Source organism: Dipodomys ordii, unplaced genomic scaffold (assembly GCF_000151885.1).
Source record: "Dipodomys ordii isolate 6190 unplaced genomic scaffold, Dord_2.0 Scaffold120, whole genome shotgun sequence".
Lineage (NCBI taxonomy): Eukaryota > Metazoa > Chordata > Mammalia > Rodentia > Heteromyidae > Dipodomys > Dipodomys ordii.
This window is the reverse complement of record NW_012267336.1, coordinates 924,158-943,229: the sequence shown is the minus strand read 5'-3', so window position 1 is coordinate 943,229 and position 19,072 is coordinate 924,158. Positions and strand designations below refer to the sequence as shown.

The 19,072-nt window shown below is 40.2% G+C and overlaps 1 protein-coding gene across 1 annotated transcript in view; it reads left to right on the top strand.

Annotated features, from left to right (window-relative positions):
- Dnah8 (dynein, axonemal, heavy chain 8) overlaps positions 1 to 19,072 on the top strand; it is a 199,122-nt gene that overhangs the window by 67,766 nt on the left and 112,284 nt on the right. The window contains exons 35-46 of the mRNA XM_013029569.1: positions 1,467 to 1,620; positions 3,274 to 3,437; positions 5,030 to 5,132; positions 5,644 to 5,748; positions 6,326 to 6,487; positions 7,523 to 7,747; positions 10,340 to 10,512; positions 11,897 to 12,075; positions 15,244 to 15,431; positions 17,742 to 17,828; positions 17,928 to 18,035; positions 18,917 to 19,051. Of these exons, the coding sequence (XP_012885023.1) occupies positions 1,467 to 1,620; positions 3,274 to 3,437; positions 5,030 to 5,132; positions 5,644 to 5,748; positions 6,326 to 6,487; positions 7,523 to 7,747; positions 10,340 to 10,512; positions 11,897 to 12,075; positions 15,244 to 15,431; positions 17,742 to 17,828; positions 17,928 to 18,035; positions 18,917 to 19,051 (1,783 nt within the window). The remainder of the gene's footprint in view (positions 1 to 1,466; positions 1,621 to 3,273; positions 3,438 to 5,029; positions 5,133 to 5,643; positions 5,749 to 6,325; positions 6,488 to 7,522; positions 7,748 to 10,339; positions 10,513 to 11,896; positions 12,076 to 15,243; positions 15,432 to 17,741; positions 17,829 to 17,927; positions 18,036 to 18,916; positions 19,052 to 19,072) is intronic.

Here is a 19,072-nt window from a genome sequence, read left to right as displayed (position 1 = left end):
GTCATCACTGAACCACGGGACCTGCTCAGAGGTGCATGTGGTCTCAAGTACAGAAAATTCCAGTGGGACTCAGCTTAGTCTGGATATTTGTAACCTCCTATCTCCTAGCTGAACTGCAGTAGTTCTTGACTATTCCTTCTCCTAATATGCCTAAGGAATGTGTCACCAGCCCCATCATTCACAGAGATCCAAGTCTGAGGAACATACAAATTCTAATCCAATTGGATATGAAGTTACAAGGGGAGTTGCACATAAAATGATTCCGAGGACATAAGGAACCCAGTTGTCCAGGTCATAAAAGGCATTTTTTTTTTTTTTACAACATTGCTTCCAGAGAAGTTACAGGTCACACAGCCACGCATCAGATAGTACCGGCAAAAATTCCGTTCTGTGGGTGGGTACCTTCAGGTCTGCATCAGGAAAAGTTTGAAGGCCCTAGACAACAGGGTCCTCCCCAGGAAAGGCTGCTATGCCGCTTTACAGATGTTTCGCTTTGCTACAAACTGAAGGCAGCCTCTTGCTAAAGCAAGTTAGAACTATAGGTACGTGGTGTCTACACCTAGTGGCTGCCCATGACCACATCCATGCATGGCATCTGGCTCTGTTTCTTGTCTTTCTCCATTGTATGCAGCTTGATTTCTCACAAACACTTCAACTATCTCTGGTGACCAAAAAAAAAAAAAAAAAGGAGCTCTGCTATTTGGGGATAGCTCTCCTGAATCCCTCTCTTGTTTTTAACTCTTAATTTTCTTTCTTTTTTTTTTTAGTTTGTTTCTTTTGTGTGTGCTGGTATTGGGGCTTGAACTCATGGACTTGTATTTTTGCTTAGCATTTTGCTCAAGGCTGGAGCCTAACCACCTGAGCCATGCCTCCAGTTCTCTCCTGAATCTCTAGCACTGCAGAATCTAGCTACAGCTCTTGGAATTCTCCATGTGGGGGTGGGAAAGGGAAACCTGCATATGGACATGAGGTTTCAAGCTTGATGCCGGCATTGGAGCAGTCCTCTCTCCAAATGACCTGGCAATGCCTCTTTTCTGATCCTAGAGGTCAGATTTGTTCTGCTCCTTTCCAGATGGTCTTGGGGATGAACCCAGATTCAGTAATCCAGAGGCATATGGCAAACTGTCTTTGGTGCTGCTCTGACAGCAGACACAGAAGTCTGGGAAAGCATCTTACTTATTCCTTATTATTCTGTTCCTCTCAGGAGCAACCAGAGCACTAATCCCTTTTAGTATCTTTGCCCTCAAAGTAGGTCTAACTTCCTATTTATGATTGACAACACAGGCCAATATGTAAAATACCTGTAATTATATGTGTTTTATTCACAATTTCATTAGCTGTGTGATTCTTATTAAGGATTATCTCTTTCACTTACAATGAATAGTTCTCTGGCAATTTGCTTTGTGAGGCTGTACTGTTTTCTAATCTTCTTGAAACATAATCAAGTTTGTTGTTCTCACTCTTAGATATAATGCTCCGTTTAAAAAAAGTATCCAGAACTGGGTGTATAAACTGTCTACTTCCTCGGACATCATTGAAGAGTGGCTGGTGGTGCAAAACCTTTGGGTCTACCTTGAAGCCGTCTTCGTGGGGGGAGATATTGCCAAGCAGCTGCCTCAGGTGAACACAGCCTTTGTAATTCCTGAGGAGCCCATCCTGTGTGGATTACCTCTATGTCTGACAAAGTCTTCTCGATGGTATCAGGGATTGGCCCACTTAGCTGTTTATTTAAACTTTTATGAGGGGGCACGTACACACACGTGGTATTGACTTCTGATTTGTATTAGTAGAAAGAAGAAATTCACATATTTTCAAACAATGAGAAATCATGAGATGTAGTGCACTTTCTAATTCAGTACCATGCAATTATAGTAGGTCATCTTTTTCAAGAAGTTCATCTTTCTTTTTCCATTCATGGGGCTTGAACTCTGGGCCTGGGCACTGTTTCTCAGCTCTCCAGCTCAAGGGGAGCGCTCTACCACTTGAGCCACAGCACCACTTCCGAAAAGCTCATCTGAACATTACAATAATCCTTAGAGAATAGTATTAGACTTAACCTGGGGGCTTCTGGAAGCATGGCTCAAAGTGATAGGGTACCTACCTGCAATTGATCTGTATTCTGTAAACATATATTCTTAGTAAATCTACTACTAGCAAAACATACTGGCCAGAAAGGCAGCCTTAACTGTCTGTAATAAAACTATAAAAATGGCTTAAAGCAGCAGTGGCTCACTCCTTCCTATAATCTTAGCTGACATCTGAAGATCACAGTTCAAAGCTAGCTTGGGCAGGAAAGTCTGTGAGACTCTCATTGTCAGTTAACCACACAAAAAATCAGAAATGGAGCTGTGGCTCAAATGGTAGAGCGCTAGCCTTGAGCACAAAAGCTCAGGGATGGTGCCTAGCCTCTGACTTCAAGCCTCAGGACCAGCATAGAAAAAAAAAGTCTCTATTAAGCACTACTGAAGTCTTTAAAATAGCTGTCAGTAAATAACTGACACTTTTATACTAGGAAGGTAACTTTCCTCATAAAATTAAACTAGCTCTTCCTAAATTTCTCTATCTATAAACAGGATCTATATAGATTATAAATCAAGGACAAAGGTATTGGAAAATGACCCATTCCCCTTCGTAACCTATTTTTGGAGCATAAAACTAAGATATGTTATTTTTATTTGAATTAGAAAGTTGCATTTTAAAAAGAGACATGTTTATGCTAATTTCTGGTGGCATTTTTGGAATGGAATGGAAAGTTTAGAGCCACCCATAGTAAACAAGAAATTTTCATTTACAATATTGTAAATGAAGCTTTGTTTTGGGTTTTCTATGTGTTGCCTCCCCTCTTCCACTCCCTACCTCCACCCCCAGGGACTATTGAACTGTAATTATTCCAAGGACCCTCAGATAAAATTATTTTCATGCTTCTTTGGTTTGTTCATCAAACCAAAACACCTGGGGTGCAGAAATACTAGATTTGAACTTGGAGTTGATAGCTCTGCGAATTAATCATGTGGCACTTCAAAAATACATTCAATGCGAAGAAACAGAAATAAGTGATAAACCCTATTGTGGTAGAGCAGTATTGCATTAAGCAGCTTTATGAAGTCTGAAGCTTAGGGCTTCAGAATTAATTCAGATGGAAATAATTGTCTAAATTCTGTAGCCTGGGATGCATAGAAGCTGGTTTGAAGAACTGTAAGAAATTCCAAAGTGAAGCCTTTGCTTCTTAATTATCCAGATGCTAATCTTTAGTGGCTGTGCATTTGTTTCTAGGAAGCAAAACGTTTTCAGAATATTGACAAGTCGTGGGTAAAAATCATGCAGAGAGCTCACGAGAACCCCAATGTGATCAGTTGTTGTGTTGGAGATGAGACCATGGGACAGCTTTTGCCTCATTTACACGAACAGCTGGAAGTGTGTCAGAAGTCACTTTCAGGGTAGGAACTGCATTTTAAAATTACAAATCAAATAATATGCAATGGTGGTTGGCTTTTGTTGTTGTTTTTGTCAGTGTGGGGCTTAACTCAGGGTCTGGCTGTGCCTGAGCTTTTTTGGTAAAGGCTAGTACTCTACCACTTTGAGCCACAGCGCCACTTCTGGTTTTCTAGTAGTTAATTAGAGATAAGAAGCTCACAGATTTCCTTCCCTGGCTGGCTTTAAACTACAATCTTCAGATCTCAGCCTCTTGAGGAGCTAGGATTACAGGCATGAGGCACCAGCTCTCAGCCTGCAAATGGTATTCTATCTCCACCCAATTACTAACACTGACTGCAAGTCTGTGAGGTTTTTTGTTTGTTTTAGTGATGGCTAAACTAGGACTAGGAATTTCAAATTCACATAAAGCTAATTTTTCTGTAAGAAAAGATATCTTTTTCTTCGTGTGGGTAAGTGAAGGCATTGTAATAGTTTCCTATGGCTGTGGTGATAAATCACCATCACCCAGGGAACATTTTTTCACTCACATGAATAGTATTGTATCACATAGACTTCTAGAAAGCCAAGGCCAAGGGTCTGTTCCCTCTGAAGCTTGCCTTTCAGTTTGTGGGGGCTCTAGGAATTGCCATAACTCTCATTTCTGTCTTTGTCTTTCCATGGCCTTCTCTTTTCCCTCTGTTTCCCCAGGAGCACACTTGCCACTGGATTTAGTGCTTACCTACTTGCTAAAGGAGAGAGTCTTCTGATCCCACACTTCCTTACATCTGCAGAGACCTCCTTCCAATAAGGTCGCATGTGCAGATTCCAGGAAACAGAAGACAGACCTAACTTTTGCAGAGGTCTTTCCCTTCAGTCCATTGCTGAAACTAGAGGCATTTTTGGAGGATAGTTTACCAGGCATATTCACAGATAATTAAATTCCTAAAACGATTTTTTTCCCTTAAAATTGATTTTGTCACAATTTGTATAAGGTGGTGATATATCCTGGTTTGTCCCCATTTATGCCCATGTCCTAGTTTCATGGGGAGTTGTTCTACATTCTACTCTCTATGTCCTGGTTTGGAGATAAAATGGTGGTCTCGACCTGGGTTTAAGCCATAAGGTTCCCAAACTTGCACAAAAGCCCCAGGAGTCACAGGGAACCTGTAGCTCACATCTAGTCCTAGCTACTCAAGAGGCTGAAATCTGACGATCACGTTTCAAAGCTAGCCCAGGCAGGAAAGTCCCTGAGAAACTCTTATCTCTAACCACTCAAAACCTGGAAGTGATACTCTGGGTCGAAGTAGTAGAGTACTAGCCTTGAGCAAAAGAGCTCAGGTTCAGTGCCCCGGCCCTGACTTTAAGCCCCAAGACCTAGAAGCATGGGAGTTCTAATGATGAGATAGGTGATGCTGGATGAGAGGAAGCTTTGTTCTGAATCATTTCCCCTAGTGTCCTCGAGGCAGAGTGTGGACTTTGTTCTTACCAAGCATTCCAGAAGAAAGCAGGGAAATCCCAATAGGTGTTTGCTGTTATTTTACTGAAGATGTTGGTGATTAAAAAATGAATAATGCAGTAAAAATCATCTGGTAACTAGCTGTCACTTTACTTGAAGGTATTTGGAGAAGAAACGACTATTGTTTCCAAGATTTTTCTTTGTATCTGATCCAGTTCTTCTGGAAATCCTTGGACAAGCCAGTGATTCGCATACCATACAGGTATGTTATAGGTAACAATGATTTAGATGATTTTTTTCACTTATGCATAATCATAAAATAAAATTTACAAAACTAGATGCCTGTAATCCCAGAGGCATTGGGAAGCAGAGATGGTTGGGATCATTGAAGCCAGCCCAAGCAGAAAAAAAAGTTTCAGAGATTCCTTCTCAATGGAGAGCCGAACGTGTTTGTCATCCTAGCTATGGGAAATCTCTTGTGCAGGTGCATGCCTGAGCTGGAAGTGAGATCTTATCCCAAAAATAATGAGCAAAATTCAGAGCTGGAGTTGTGGCTCAGTGGTAAGAGTGCCAGCTTAACAAGAATGGGGTCCTTAAGTCAGCCAAGGCAGAGTTGGTTTGTGTTTCATTTTGTTGTTATTGTTAAGAGACAAAGGAGTCAATTCTTTTATATTTTATGAAGATGCAAGGTACTGAGGTTTTTCAGAGTGGCTCAATGGCTGTGTGTTCAGCCTCAGGTGTAATTTGTTGTCACCCACCTGTGTTTCTTACAGCCTCATCTCCCTGCAGTGTCTGACAACATAAACGAGGTAACATTTCATCAAAAAGACTACGATCGGATGATGGCCGTCATATCAAGAGAAGGAGAAAAGATTGTTGTAATTTACTTTCATTAAATTCTGTTACCAGGATTTCTTTTAAAATTTAGGTTAAGGATATACAGTTCTCTTATGAATAGTAAAGTGATGGGGGGGGCTAGCAGCCTTGGGTTCTAATTCTATAGCTCTGGTTTTGTTATGAACGTAGATAAATCACCTCACTTCTCTGAATTTCATTTTCTTTCTTATAAAATGAGATTTTACACTGGATGACCTCTATAGTTCCTTCTAATTCTAGTTAAGCAATTTTACCCATGTTTCAAATACTTTGTTGAGGGCTGGGAAGCTCAGTGGTAGAGTGCTTGCCTATACATGAGGCCCTGGGTTCGATTCCTTGGCACCACATAAGCAGAAAAAGCAGAAGTGGCACTATGGCTCAAGTGGTAGAGCGCTAGCCTTGGGCTGAGGAGCTGAGGGACAGGCCTAGAGTTCAGGCCTCATGACAGACAAAAAAATACATAAAACAATTTGCCTTGCATTGAGGTATTGTGATTATTAAGAGTGTGACATTTGTTAAAAAAAAAAAGCAAAAACAAATTCCTGTCTATTTGTAATGCATGTGTATTACGTATTTTAGTTGGACACTCCTGTCATGGCCAAAGGTCCGGTGGAGATTTGGCTTCTGGACTTGTTAAAAGTGCAGATGTCATCATTGCATAATATAATTCGAGCTGCATTCTATCAGATCAGCGATTCGGGATTTCAACTCTTACCTTTTCTCCAGCACTTTCCAGCACAGGTGAGAAGACTATTAGCAATAAGAAATGAAAGTTGAGGGGCTGGGAAGGTAGCTCAGTGGTAGAGTGCTTGCCTTGCATGCATGAGGCCCTGGGTTCGATTCCTCAGCACCACATTAGCAGAAAAAGCCAGAAGTGGGGCTGAGGCTCAGGTGGTAGACTGCTGGTCTACAGCTGAAGAGCTGGGGGACAGCGCCCATGCCCAGAGTTCAGGCCCCACAACTGACAAAAAAAAAAAAAGAAAGAAAGAAATGAAAGTTGAAAGCAGGGAGAGAGGGCAGGAAGCCTAGAAGATGATTGGTCTGATGGTGTGGAGGCTGTTTAGCTTTGAACTTCTTGGAGTGGCTATTGACCCTCACTTAACCACAACTTCCAACTCCCTGTCAGCCAACATCATCCTGGGCCAATATAGCCCATTCCCCAGAAGAGGACTTGCCTCCTCCTCCAGACTTAAACCACTGATATCTTTAGTGGGATACCAAGGACAAGCTTTTCCCATTCTCACTTTCTCTTCAGTAGGTAAATATATAGATAGAGAAGTTGACATAAGGACATGGTATTTACATGTGGAGATCAAGAACTGTGATGGGCAGAATAGTGTTTAAAAGCTGTGAAGAAACCTTTTGAAAGTGCTGCTCAAGAAAAACAAACACAACCAAAAGTCTGTCTGGGGTTCTGTTCTTGTGAATGGATGAATGCCATTATCATGGGAGTAACCTATCACGAGATTCGTTTTGTTATGAAAGCAATTTCTGTGTGGCACTAGCTCACACACACGTGTCTTGTTCTTATGCCTAGTCTATGGTATTCTGTTATAGCACCACGATGGACTCAGAAACATAGTTTTCATTAAAGACTCGCCATTATCTTATTTATCTGTTTACATTGAAACAAAAAGTGATGGAACGTTAGAAGGTATTTTCCCCCTTTTGAAGTAGAGAAATGCATGTCTTTTTCAGTTTAAAATGCGACAAATCCTATATGCCTTCAAAGTATTTAAATACTTGAAAAACAATGTAAATATCTGCCTATTATAGGTTGGGCTCCTGGGAATTCAGATGTTATGGACGCATGATTCAGAAGAGGCTTTAAACAATGCAAAAGATGACAGGAAGATCATGCAATTGACTAATCAGAAATTTTTGGACATCTTAAATACACTTATTAGTCAGACAACACATGACCTGACCAAGTTTGACAGAGTGAAGTTTGAAACTCTAATTACCATCCATGTGCATCAAAGAGATATTTTTGATGACTTGGTAAAGTATCCTTTTTTACCTTTATTAAAGTAATTTAGTATGATCACTAATAATGACTAGTAAAGATCTATATCTATATATATTCTAATTTTTATGGATTTTTTATCTATTTGGTCCTTTTTTCCTCCTCCGTGTCTATGTGTACCATGTCAATAGATACCTGCCTGTATTGGGAAGTATTTTCATTGGGTACTCTTTGACAGTGTGGAACCAATTGATATAATATGAACCTAGATAGATGCCCAGGAACATGGTGTAATTGAGGCAGAATGGGTCATGATGTTTTGGTGGGTAGCTGGGAAAGGAGAAAGTCAAGCTGAATGGAATTGGGCTTCAGGGACCTCTCCTGGCTGGCTCATTGACAGCATCTGAGTGGGTTCATTTGGGAAGAGGGTGGTTGTAAAAGGAGTAGTGTTTGAATTCCTCTTGGATATAGAACTCTAGCCAGTGCACTGGGCCAGGTGAACTCCTAGAGATCCATGTGCTCTGTGACAGGAGGGCTCCCATGTTGTTTTAATATACCACAAAAATCTCTTTGTCTCAATTTAATTTGTCTTAAAAGCAGCTCTGTCCTTAATTACACACATGATCTATACAACTCAGGCCCTTTTTCAGAGATGATCATCACAGGCTATGCACTTTAAACTTTTACCAAAAATGCTGATCAGGTAAGTTCTGTTTGTTAAAGATCATGTGAAAGATATGCAGCCAGTCCATCTATTTTCCCTTGCACTTTTCAAAATGTGATATGTATTGGCCTCACTTGATAGCTTGTTAGAAAGGCAGACTCTTTAAGCTTCTCCCCTGATCTCTGACCTACTAGATCAGAAGCTACATTTTAACATGATTCCTAGGTGAATCCTATGCATGGTAAAGTTTGAGAAAAACTGCTGCGAGGTTTTCTCTGGATCAAAGTAATCATTAGAAAGCTGTGTACTTAGACAGATTGCTTTGGCCTTCATTGAATTGCAATTGCTATTCTACCTGGATTTCCATTTTAGTCCACCTCAACACCCCCTGCTGTGGAATCCATTATCATGTCTATACTGTGACAGTGCAGTCCATACACTTCTCACTGACGTGTAAAGCTGTGGTTCCATAGGAGACATTTCTTTTATAATGGAGTGTTTAGCAAAGCTAACTGTGCAAAGCATCAACAACTACAACAACCATGCTATGCAGCGACAATTAGAAAACTCTTCTCTTTGCATTAGTCAGTACTGACCTTACCCCAACTAAAATAATACCTCATGGTCAGAATATATGCCTTTTCCCTGCGTAATGCTTCCGACAGTATAATACATAGACAACCAGACTCAATAAATATACATTGGGCATTGTTACATTCTTTCTTATCCACCTCCTCCTTACATCTTAGTGCATTTTTGCAAACACCTTGCTGACCATATCTCCATAGTTACGGGTTTCTTAATGTAGGAGAGCAGGGCCTTGAGGCCAGTCTCTTATTAGAGCTGGGCATTGGTGGCTCACCTGTAATCCTAGCTACCTAGGAGGCTGAGATCTCAGGATTGTGGTTCAAAGCCAGCCTGGCAGGAAAGTCCGTGAGATTCTTATCTTCAATAAACCATTAGAAGTGGCACTGTGATTCAAGTGATAGAGCACTAGCCTTGAGCTGAAGAGCTGAGGGACAGCACCCATGCCCAGAGTTCAAGTCCCATGACTAACAACAACAAAAAATGATCAGTAAAAACTGCTTGGAAGGCAGGAGAACTAGATTCCTTATTATTTTTTAACTGGAGGGGCATCATGGTCACAACAATACTACAAACAACAGTCTACTAAAAAGCAAGAATGTTTGCTGCTTTTTTTTCTTGATTGCCTGGAGTGAACAGGACAAAGGAATCTTCAGGTTAACATGAAGCATCTAAGCTGTGGTTGTGGTAGGATGGAGCTCCTAAGAATGCTTCCCTGGGTGGATTTCTTCTAGTGGACTAAGTGTTAGAGCATGCATCCTTGATGATGGATCCTAGTCCTTCTTGCTCTCAGGTATTTGCTGATGACAAGGGAGGTTGGCTGGCCTGGCCCTACTACTGGTGTAGGAAGATGTCTGTGATATATAACCACATATTTCTTTGCCCAATACCTTCAGTGGCTTCCAGGTGCCATGATGATAATTCCCCAGGGAGGATAATTTTCCCATGGTCCTATAAGCTTCTTTCTCTAGAGTCCTGGGACTTCAGTTGTACTAAACTTGCTAGGTCTGTGGCCTTTGGCTTTTACATACCTGGCTTTACTTCTCCTATGTATCTTAATATTTCTTCTCTGAGTGTTTGTCTCTTACCCCCCTAGACTAGGTTAGGAAAATTCACAAATCCTGAATTTCTTTGGTGGTATTTTTCATCATTTGTTGAAATGCCTTTTTCACTGTTTGTCCTCCCCTCCCCACGGTGTTTTGTTTGGTAAGTTCAGGGGGCACAGCCATGTCTGTCTGTGTTCACACAGTTTAGTATCCTGATCAAATAACTGTTTGTTAATGAAGGAAAATCAGTTCACAAATGAGTGACAGTGTCATTCATTGAAGACTATGTCATTGGAATTCAGTATGTAACTCTCGTATTTCATGTCTTTCAGGTAAAAATGCACATCAAGTCTGCCACTGATTTTGAATGGCTAAAACAGAGTCGATTTTATTTTAAGGAAGATTTGGATCAGACAGTGGTGTCTATTACTGATGTTGATTTTGTTTACCAAAATGAATTTCTGGGGTGCACCGATCGCCTCGTTATCACTCCATTAACCGATAGGTAGGAAACCAAGTATTTGTGATTCCACTTTGTCAGTAAATAATGAACTTGAAATTGCTTTAGGATTACATTTGAAATATTCACAAAACCATATTGCTGTCACGTTGGATCTTGGCTAGTTCATCAGTTAGTCTAACAATGAAATAACCTTCGGCTGTTACTTAAATGAACATGTACATGAAATTTTTATGAAGCCAAGAAAGATAAAGGATGAAAGCAAGCTTGAATATTGACTTTGAGTAATTTAATAATGAATTTTAGATTACAAGATGGAAAAAATACCCTCAGGATCATAAGAGAAGTTTTTAGAACTGCAAAGAAAGAAGCTATGGTGGATATCATTGAGTTTTAGTCTCTTGGTCTTTTAGTTGTGAAAATGGATATCTAAAGTAAACATTCTTGGCCTCAGTCAATCAATCAATGACAGGTCCCCTCACAGTTCTGTCCAGCATAGGACTCTAGCAAGAACTGGTTGTTGGTGGTATTGGTTTTTTTTTTTTTTCATCTTCATATCTCCCACACCACCAGTTCAATATGCTGCACAAGGAAGGTACTCAATAAATGTCTGTAGAATTGATTTAAATTGGATTTTACAATATTTAGTTGTGCTGTGTCTTTAGGTCTGCTCCCGTGTAAAATTATGGCCCAATCAAAGTACAACTTGGGCCCTGCCTTACTTTCCCCAACCTCTCCTCTCCCTTCTGCATGGCCAGGGCTGGGGCAGCAGGAATTTGTTGATGTGCTTTCCCTTTTACACATTGTGCTTCATGTCTGAGGATGCTTTACTAAGACCTTGGCTAAATTTTACTTAGATATGGGACAGATATCACACAAGCTGGCTCATAGGTACAGGATGATTTATTATATTAGTTATTTATTCTTCTTGAAGTCATAATGCAACAACTTATGTGCAGTGTGCTGCGCTGACTTGTATCTGCCAGTGAGAGCCAACCTTCCATACTTCCTCCCACTTGCGTGGTTTCCACATGCCACGGGCCATGGTGGAGTGCTTCTACCACAGAAATGGCAGGCAGAGAACAAAGCAGGTGTATTCCCCGCTCTCCCTGGAGGGCCAGTTGTTAAAACATCTGTTAGCACATCACTGTTGATTCAGTGCTTATAGTGAGCAATAGGAAGAGGGCTGGAGCACTTAAGGTTGATGGGTTTAGAAGCTTGTTTCAAGAAGTGTCTAGGTCTAGTGTACTACTTGTAATGAATATCAAACAGTTCAACCTTGTCTGGTGGCTGCTTTTATATGGGCTGCACAAACACTAAACCAGGCTTGAAATCACTTGGACATTTGAGCATTAGATTTCACGTCCTATGTTTCCTGTAATGTGTGTTATCCCCTATTCAAAAAGCTTCTCCTGAATAACTCTTGCAGATGCTATATCACGCTAGCGCAGGCGTTGGGAATGAACATGGGAGGTGCCCCGGCCGGCCCTGCAGGCACTGGCAAAACAGAAACCACAAAAGACATGGGCCGGTGTCTTGGAAAGTATGTGGTGGTTTTTAACTGCTCAGATCAGATGGACTTCAGAGGCCTAGGAAGGATTTTCAAAGGCAAGTGTCAAATAATGTTCAATTATGTTTTTGCCAAGTTTAGGGTTTTTTTAAATGGCCCATTAACATTATTTTTGGATATAAAATAATGTTATCCCACATAACCAGTATTAGTATAGGTTGATCTATATGATTTGCCTCTTTTTCTGGATCCAAAAAGGTAACTAGTTATCAGTTTCATATTAATACTGTTAATATTAATATCAATACATATTAATACTCAATGCTATTTCATGGTGCTACAGTCTACATTCTACTGAATGTAGATTATAAAACACAGTGTATGGTGGTCTAAAGCAGTACTGGGACAGGGGCTGAGGTCAAGGTGATAGGTGAATGACATGGCTTTCCTTTCTTTATTAAATCCACCGAAATGAAAAGTTTTTAAAAAGCATAGAAACCTTGACAAACAAGGAGTGTCCAAGTCAGCAGTTGGGGAATTTTGAGGAAGTCTTGGAAGGTTGGAAGGAGATGATTTCAGATAGACAGAACAACGAGGGAAAATATTCAAGGGCCTTTCTGTTTTAAAGCTCAGTTCTTGGCTTTCTTGTTTGTTTGTTTGTTGTTGTTGTTGGTTTTTTTTTTCTTTTGTGGGTCATGGGGCCTGAACTCTGGGCCTGGGCGCTGTCCCTCAGCTTTTCAGCTCAAGGATAGTGCTCTACCACTGGAGCCACAGCGCCACTTCCGGCTTTTTCTGCTTATATGGTACGGAGGAATCAAACCCAGGGCCTCATGCATGCAAGGCAAACACTTTACCACTGAGCCACCTTCCCAGCCCCTGTTTGTTTTTTAAAATCCATATGCATTCTTTTGGTGAGCTCACAAAAACACTAGCATTAAATACCATTTATAGAATGACTCCCAAATTTATATCTCTAGACCAGTCTTCTTGAAACTCTGCCTCCACGTATACACTAATGTCTACGGGACACCTCCACTTAAATGTTCCTTAGGGGCAAGTTCACTATATTCAAATCGAACTCCTGATCTCCCTCTGCAGACCTACTTCTGCCTCAGCCTTCTCCATCTTCCATTTCTCCATCCTTCTGATTTCTCAGACAAAACAAAAAAACAAACAAACTGACCTATCCTTCATGATTACATTCTGCAAATAGTACTCATTGTCAGCAAGTACTATTAGTTTCACCCTAAAGATTCACCCCCACATCCACCCCACTGCTGTCATCCTGGCTGTCCAACACCCATCATCTCTTACCTGGGCCATTTCAGTCAGCCTCCTAGCTGGTCTTTTGTTGTCTAACCTTCCCCTCCATCCTAGTCTCAAAGTCACAGCACCACCCTCTGTTCACATGGTGGTCAGATCTCAGCAGCCCTGCCGAAAGCTGTCCTAGTGGTTTCACTCAAAGCCAGTGTTTTTACAACGGTCCTGTATTCTCTCCTAGGAGGACACCAGTCCTCCCTACATCCCCAGCGCACTGCCCGCCCTCTGAACTCATCTCCTAATTCTTTATCCTAATTTGTTCCCTTTCTTCGACAGCCATATGCACTCTCCTGATATTTCTCAAACCTCTGAAGCCTACTTGGCCCCCAGAGTCTTCACATTTGCTATACCCTGAGCTACCCCATGATACCCCTCCTCATGGCCCATTTGAGAAAGGGCATCTGCTGAAAACCCATCTTTGAGATGACACTTCTTCCTATTCATTTACTGTTTCTTTGCTGGTGTGTTGGAACATCTCCAGTCTAAAAGAACCATGTTCTAATGGAAGAGATGGGCTCTTGTTAACCTGAGAATTAGGGATGATTGAGAGACACAGAATAGAGAGTAACAACATAAGATGCCAAAATTATATAGTAGAAGGGTGGAGAAAAAGGAAAGGTATTTTTCCTCTCTGTAAAAGGAGTAGTAAAGCTCTGTGAAGTGGATGTTCTTGTCAGAGGTCAACACTAGATGAGTCTATGCCAGGGAGGCAGGGCCCAGGAACTGGGGCAGATAGCAAGTACCAAGCCCAGAGCAGAAACTCTTCTGCATTTGCCATCTCTTCCTGCAAAGCAGTAGAGGCAGGCATAACCCTGAAAACAGGAATTTGCATTTGGAATGAGAGTAAATACGCTCAAAACCATTATGCAGAGATAACAGAGTCTTACACAATATTGGAAAAACTGAAGAAGGCACCCAACAACAGTAGACTTACTGATGGCTAAACTGAATTACAGAGGAAACAAGAAAACTCAAAAGTAAGTAACAATAATAGCATCAGAGAGATTTAAGAATTAATCACGTTCAGCCCATTAAGGAAAAACAAGTTGATGTGAGAAAGTAACAACTGGGTTTCTTACAAATTGAAAGTGCAAATCTCTCTTTTTTTTAAAAGCTCTTGAATTAGAACATCAAGTCAAGAGAAAAGATTGCAAAAAGAGAAAGTTTGACAGAAAAATTAAAGGTCAAAGACACACATAGACACAGACACAGACACAGACACACAAAGACACACAGACACACATAGACCCACAGACACACAGACACAGACACACAACACACACACAGCATACACACACACACAGCTGACATCAAAAGAATAGAAGTTCCCAAGAGAGAGGGAGAGAGAAGAAAGATGAGGTGGGTAATAATAAAAGAAATAAGAGCATTTCATATAGCTGCAGGTAATGAAGGTTTTCTTCCTTGGAGAATACACAGGAGCGGTGGTCATGAGAGCCCAGGTCTAGGTTTTGTAAGAAATAAATAAAAATCCCTTTGGCCATTCCCTTTCTTAACCTGCATCCTGACATTTCTATCACATTGCAATAACAAAAAAGAAAAAGAACAGAGCGATCTGAACCTGAGGAGACAGGCCTCATTTTGTGGATTTCCCCAGACACTTGTGTTTCTTCTGCCCTCCTCCCCACTGAAGGCAGCACCCCCAGATTCAACTGGAGTCCATCACCCATCAGCATCCTTGGATTGAATCAGAAGTTTGTGCTTTAATTATGATAGTCTATTATTTTATTGTTTTTGGTAATCTTATCAAATAATCAAATCATTGCCTTCTCGCAGGCACTAAATGTCTTTATAAATTGCCAGATAGGAAACTTTACATAATTGGCATTTAAAATTATAATCGTTGGGGAGCACTTTGGAGAAATGATTGCTATCAAGAACATGGATTATTGAGGAAAACTTTACAAATGAGATGTTTTTCATGCCAGGTCTTGCACAGTCTGGTTCCTGGGGCTGTTTTGATGAGTTTAACAGAATTGAATTGCCTGTGTTATCAGTGGCGGCCCAACAGATTTATATTGTTTTGACAGCAAGAAAAGAGAGGAAAAAACAGTTCATTTTTTCTGATGGTGATTGTGTTGATTTAAACCCAGAATTTGGAATCTTCTTAACAATGGTGAGAACATGGGCTTTAATTACAATTTGGTTAAATAGTTACAGGCTTAAAAAAACCTGAATATCAATGGATAATAACTGATAACTATATTCTTATGGTATATTAATAGGTATTAATGGGTACTATGCTCTTAGGATATATTAATGGGCAACATTATGGTATATTAATGACTAAATAAATGATAGCATACTCTTTTTGAGTAGTAAAAGTAGTAAAGTAGTTAATACCAGCTACAAATATTTGTTGAGTACTCATTATGTGTAAGAGTCTGGTCTAAACATTTCATATTACTGAATTATCATGACTCAGGCAGTGACAAACAAACCTGAGTTGCTTTAAGTCAGAAAGATTTAGTTCTCCTTTGTGCCATGTGTCTATTGTAGGTTGACTAGCACAGAAGTGGGAAAGCTAGAGTCTGCTATGTACATCCATACTCTACTACTAGGGTACTAAGGTAGCCACTATTTCAGTAGTTGCTGAGAATTGTGCTCTGGCTCAGTTTCTTTCTAGAAGTGATACAGGTCACAAGTCTTACTGGCCAAAGCAATAGACATGGCAGTGGGGATGGGGAAGGACTATCCTATTATGTACCTAGAAGGAGAAGGGACCTGAAAGATTTTGGTCAGTAGCCCTAATGACCCATATGTGCACCTTATTTTGCTCTACAGCTGTGATGGCTCTTGGAGCTGGATATTTTCTTAACTGAGGAACTCTAAGCTCAGAGAAGCAGAAAATCCTGCTAAAGTCCCATGAGCAGGAGAAATGAGCTATTGTTGTGTTTCTAACATCCACATTTGACTGCTTCATCTCTACACTTAGTTTTTCCCTAACTCTTAAAGTAGCAAATGACTTAAAAAGTTTGAAGTAATTTGACAAGTTCCAAGCCCAAAGAATTGTCATGTAGTATTTAGTTAGCATATGGTTATGGGAAGAACACTGACATGTATTATTTTAAAGATTGAAAGCTGAGGTGTGAATAAACAGGAATTCTGCATTTGGGAAAGGAAGTTAATGTGAACCACTTTCAATGTTTATATGTATATATTATCTTTAAAGTCAAAGTCTCTAAGAGTTGTAAGATAACATGAAAGTCTCTGTTTGAAATGTCCCAGCAGATAAAGATAAATTATAGATAGCAAGAAAAATTTCTGATAAGGCTTTTTGCAAAAATACAGTAAAGCAGTTAGGGGAAAGTAGCCGTAATCCAAAGATATGGGATTTAACTCATGGGATGAAGAAATTAACTCAGTGTGGAAGAATTTATAAGAAGCTTAACATTCTCGTGAATTAATTATAATAGAAATATCAATTAGATATTGCATTAAGCTATGAAAAACTAAGACAAAAACTCTCAATAGCTTAACATGTAAGAATTTATTCTCTTCAGATCTCTCTGAGTTGCTATTCAATCAGTTTCCCTCTTGAAGGTCACTTTATGACCCAAAGGCACAGAAAGCAAGTCTGTTTCATTAGATAATAGACTGACTCCCTCCCTCCAGATAAACATCTATTTCCTACTGTGCCTCACTTTGCTTCCTACTGTATGGAATCTAAGCATGCCAGTTGCAAGGCAGGCTGGGAAATGTAGTTTTAAAAAGACTCCTGGGTGGTGGTGATATATCCAGCTTGGAAGTGGGGTTCTGTGATTAAAGAAGGAGTTCTGAGAGGCAATCAAAAATCCTTGTGTTTCTAGCACCTAGCAAGGCATCTGTTGTTAGCACCAGTGTTCAGGGGCTGAAGGTTTCTTAATGAACTGTCCTAAAATAACCACGATTGGCCTTTCTTGTATTGGAACCCTCAGCCTTTCCTTTGGGACTTGCTGGGGAAGCCTTCTACCACTGGAGCCATACCTCTTGCTATCAAAGTACTTTTAAACAATGCCCACAAAGAATAAGTGAAGAGATTAACTAAAATTACCTAGTAAGCTTCTTAGTACAAAATCCTGGTTTTTCTCCCCTTTCAAGGACATATTTTAGGCCATAATTATTCTGTTATTTTGTTCAGTTTTCTATTTTTTTCTATCTTTTAAACTACTACACAGATAACTTCCTTTATGCTATGTGAACTTGTGTGTGTGAGACTTTAATAATATGAAGGAAATGGATATATACATACATGTAGGAATGACTAGAACGTAATTAGATATGGATGGTACAATATACATTTTGAGAAAGCAAGAGTCTTTTATGAATCTAATATTTTTCCAATGCTGCCTCAGAATCTGAACTAGAGGATCTGAAGTGTATTTATAGTCAGAAAAGGAAAATTGCATCAGTAATGGGAAATTAAGAATATGTTTTCAACTCTTAGAACCCTGGATATGCTGGGCGCCAGGAGCTGCCAGAAAACTTGAAAATCCAGTTCAGAACTGTTGCTATGATGGTCCCTGACCGACAGGTACTCAGTGGGCGTTTAAAGCACCAGTGATGGGCTTTCTCTGTTTTCTCTTAATTGCTGGGGGTGGGAGAAAAAAAATCTCATTGCCTCCATTTTCAGATCATTATGCGGGTTAAACTTGCAAGCTGTGGCTTTCTGGAAAATGTGATCTTGGCTCAGAAGTTTTATGTGCTTTACAAACTCTGTGAAGAGCAACTTACTAAGCAGGTAACTGTTTGGTTAGTTTTTCCCTTTGCTATTCATTTATTTATATATTTTTTTCTTTTGGTGAAAGTCTTGCTATGTACCCCCAGGCTGGCCTGGACTCACTATCTGGCCCGGGTTGGCCTCCAAGCTGCAGTCTCCCTTTCCTCAGTCTCCCCATAGTTGCTGTGGTACAAGCGGGCACCACCACATCTGGTGTTTATTTTGTGAGTTTACCTTGACATATGCTAGCTAGTTTAAAATAATTCTCACTGATTCCTCCCCAAATACACTCATAGTAATCATAGTTTTTGATTATATATGCTTAAAACCAGTTTCTTTAGAAATAACTGCAGATTCACAGGAAATTGCAAGCCACAATAGGACCTTTTCTAATACTGACATCTTGTAACTGTGGTACCATATAGTTCCAGAAATTGATAGTGTACTATCCACAGAGTGCATTAAGGGTTCACCAGTTACACATTCACTTGTGTACAATTCAAGTAGCCACGACCACCACAATCAATGTGTGAATCAGTTCCGTCCCTGTAGGGGTCCCTCATGTCTCTCCTTTCTCCCGAGTCCCGAGGGCTTTGTAGCTACTGATCTTTCTTCCATCTGTAATTTTATTTCAAATTTTATTTGTAAATGGAATCGTGTAATATGTAACTTGTTGCTTATACATTTAAAACCTATTTTTTGTCTTTCAAATGGTATCAGGCTGTGTAATTTTTCAAAAGATTTAAGGTATGTGCAAACATTTAACAAAGAAGAAGAATTTAAGCATCTGGCTCGTGGCTGCACAACAGCTATCTGTGTTTGCATGGGTCTACCCATTCAAAGGTTTTTGTTGTTGTTGTTGTTTTGATTAAATATCCTGTCCCCCTCCTCCCCCATCTTAGGTCCATTATGACTTCGGCTTGAGAAATATTCTATCTGTATTGAGGACACTTGGATCACAAAAGAGAGCCAGACCAGAAGACAGTGAATTAAGCACAGTCATGAGAGGACTGAGAGATATGAACCTTTCTAAATTGGTATATTGCTTCCCTCAACTC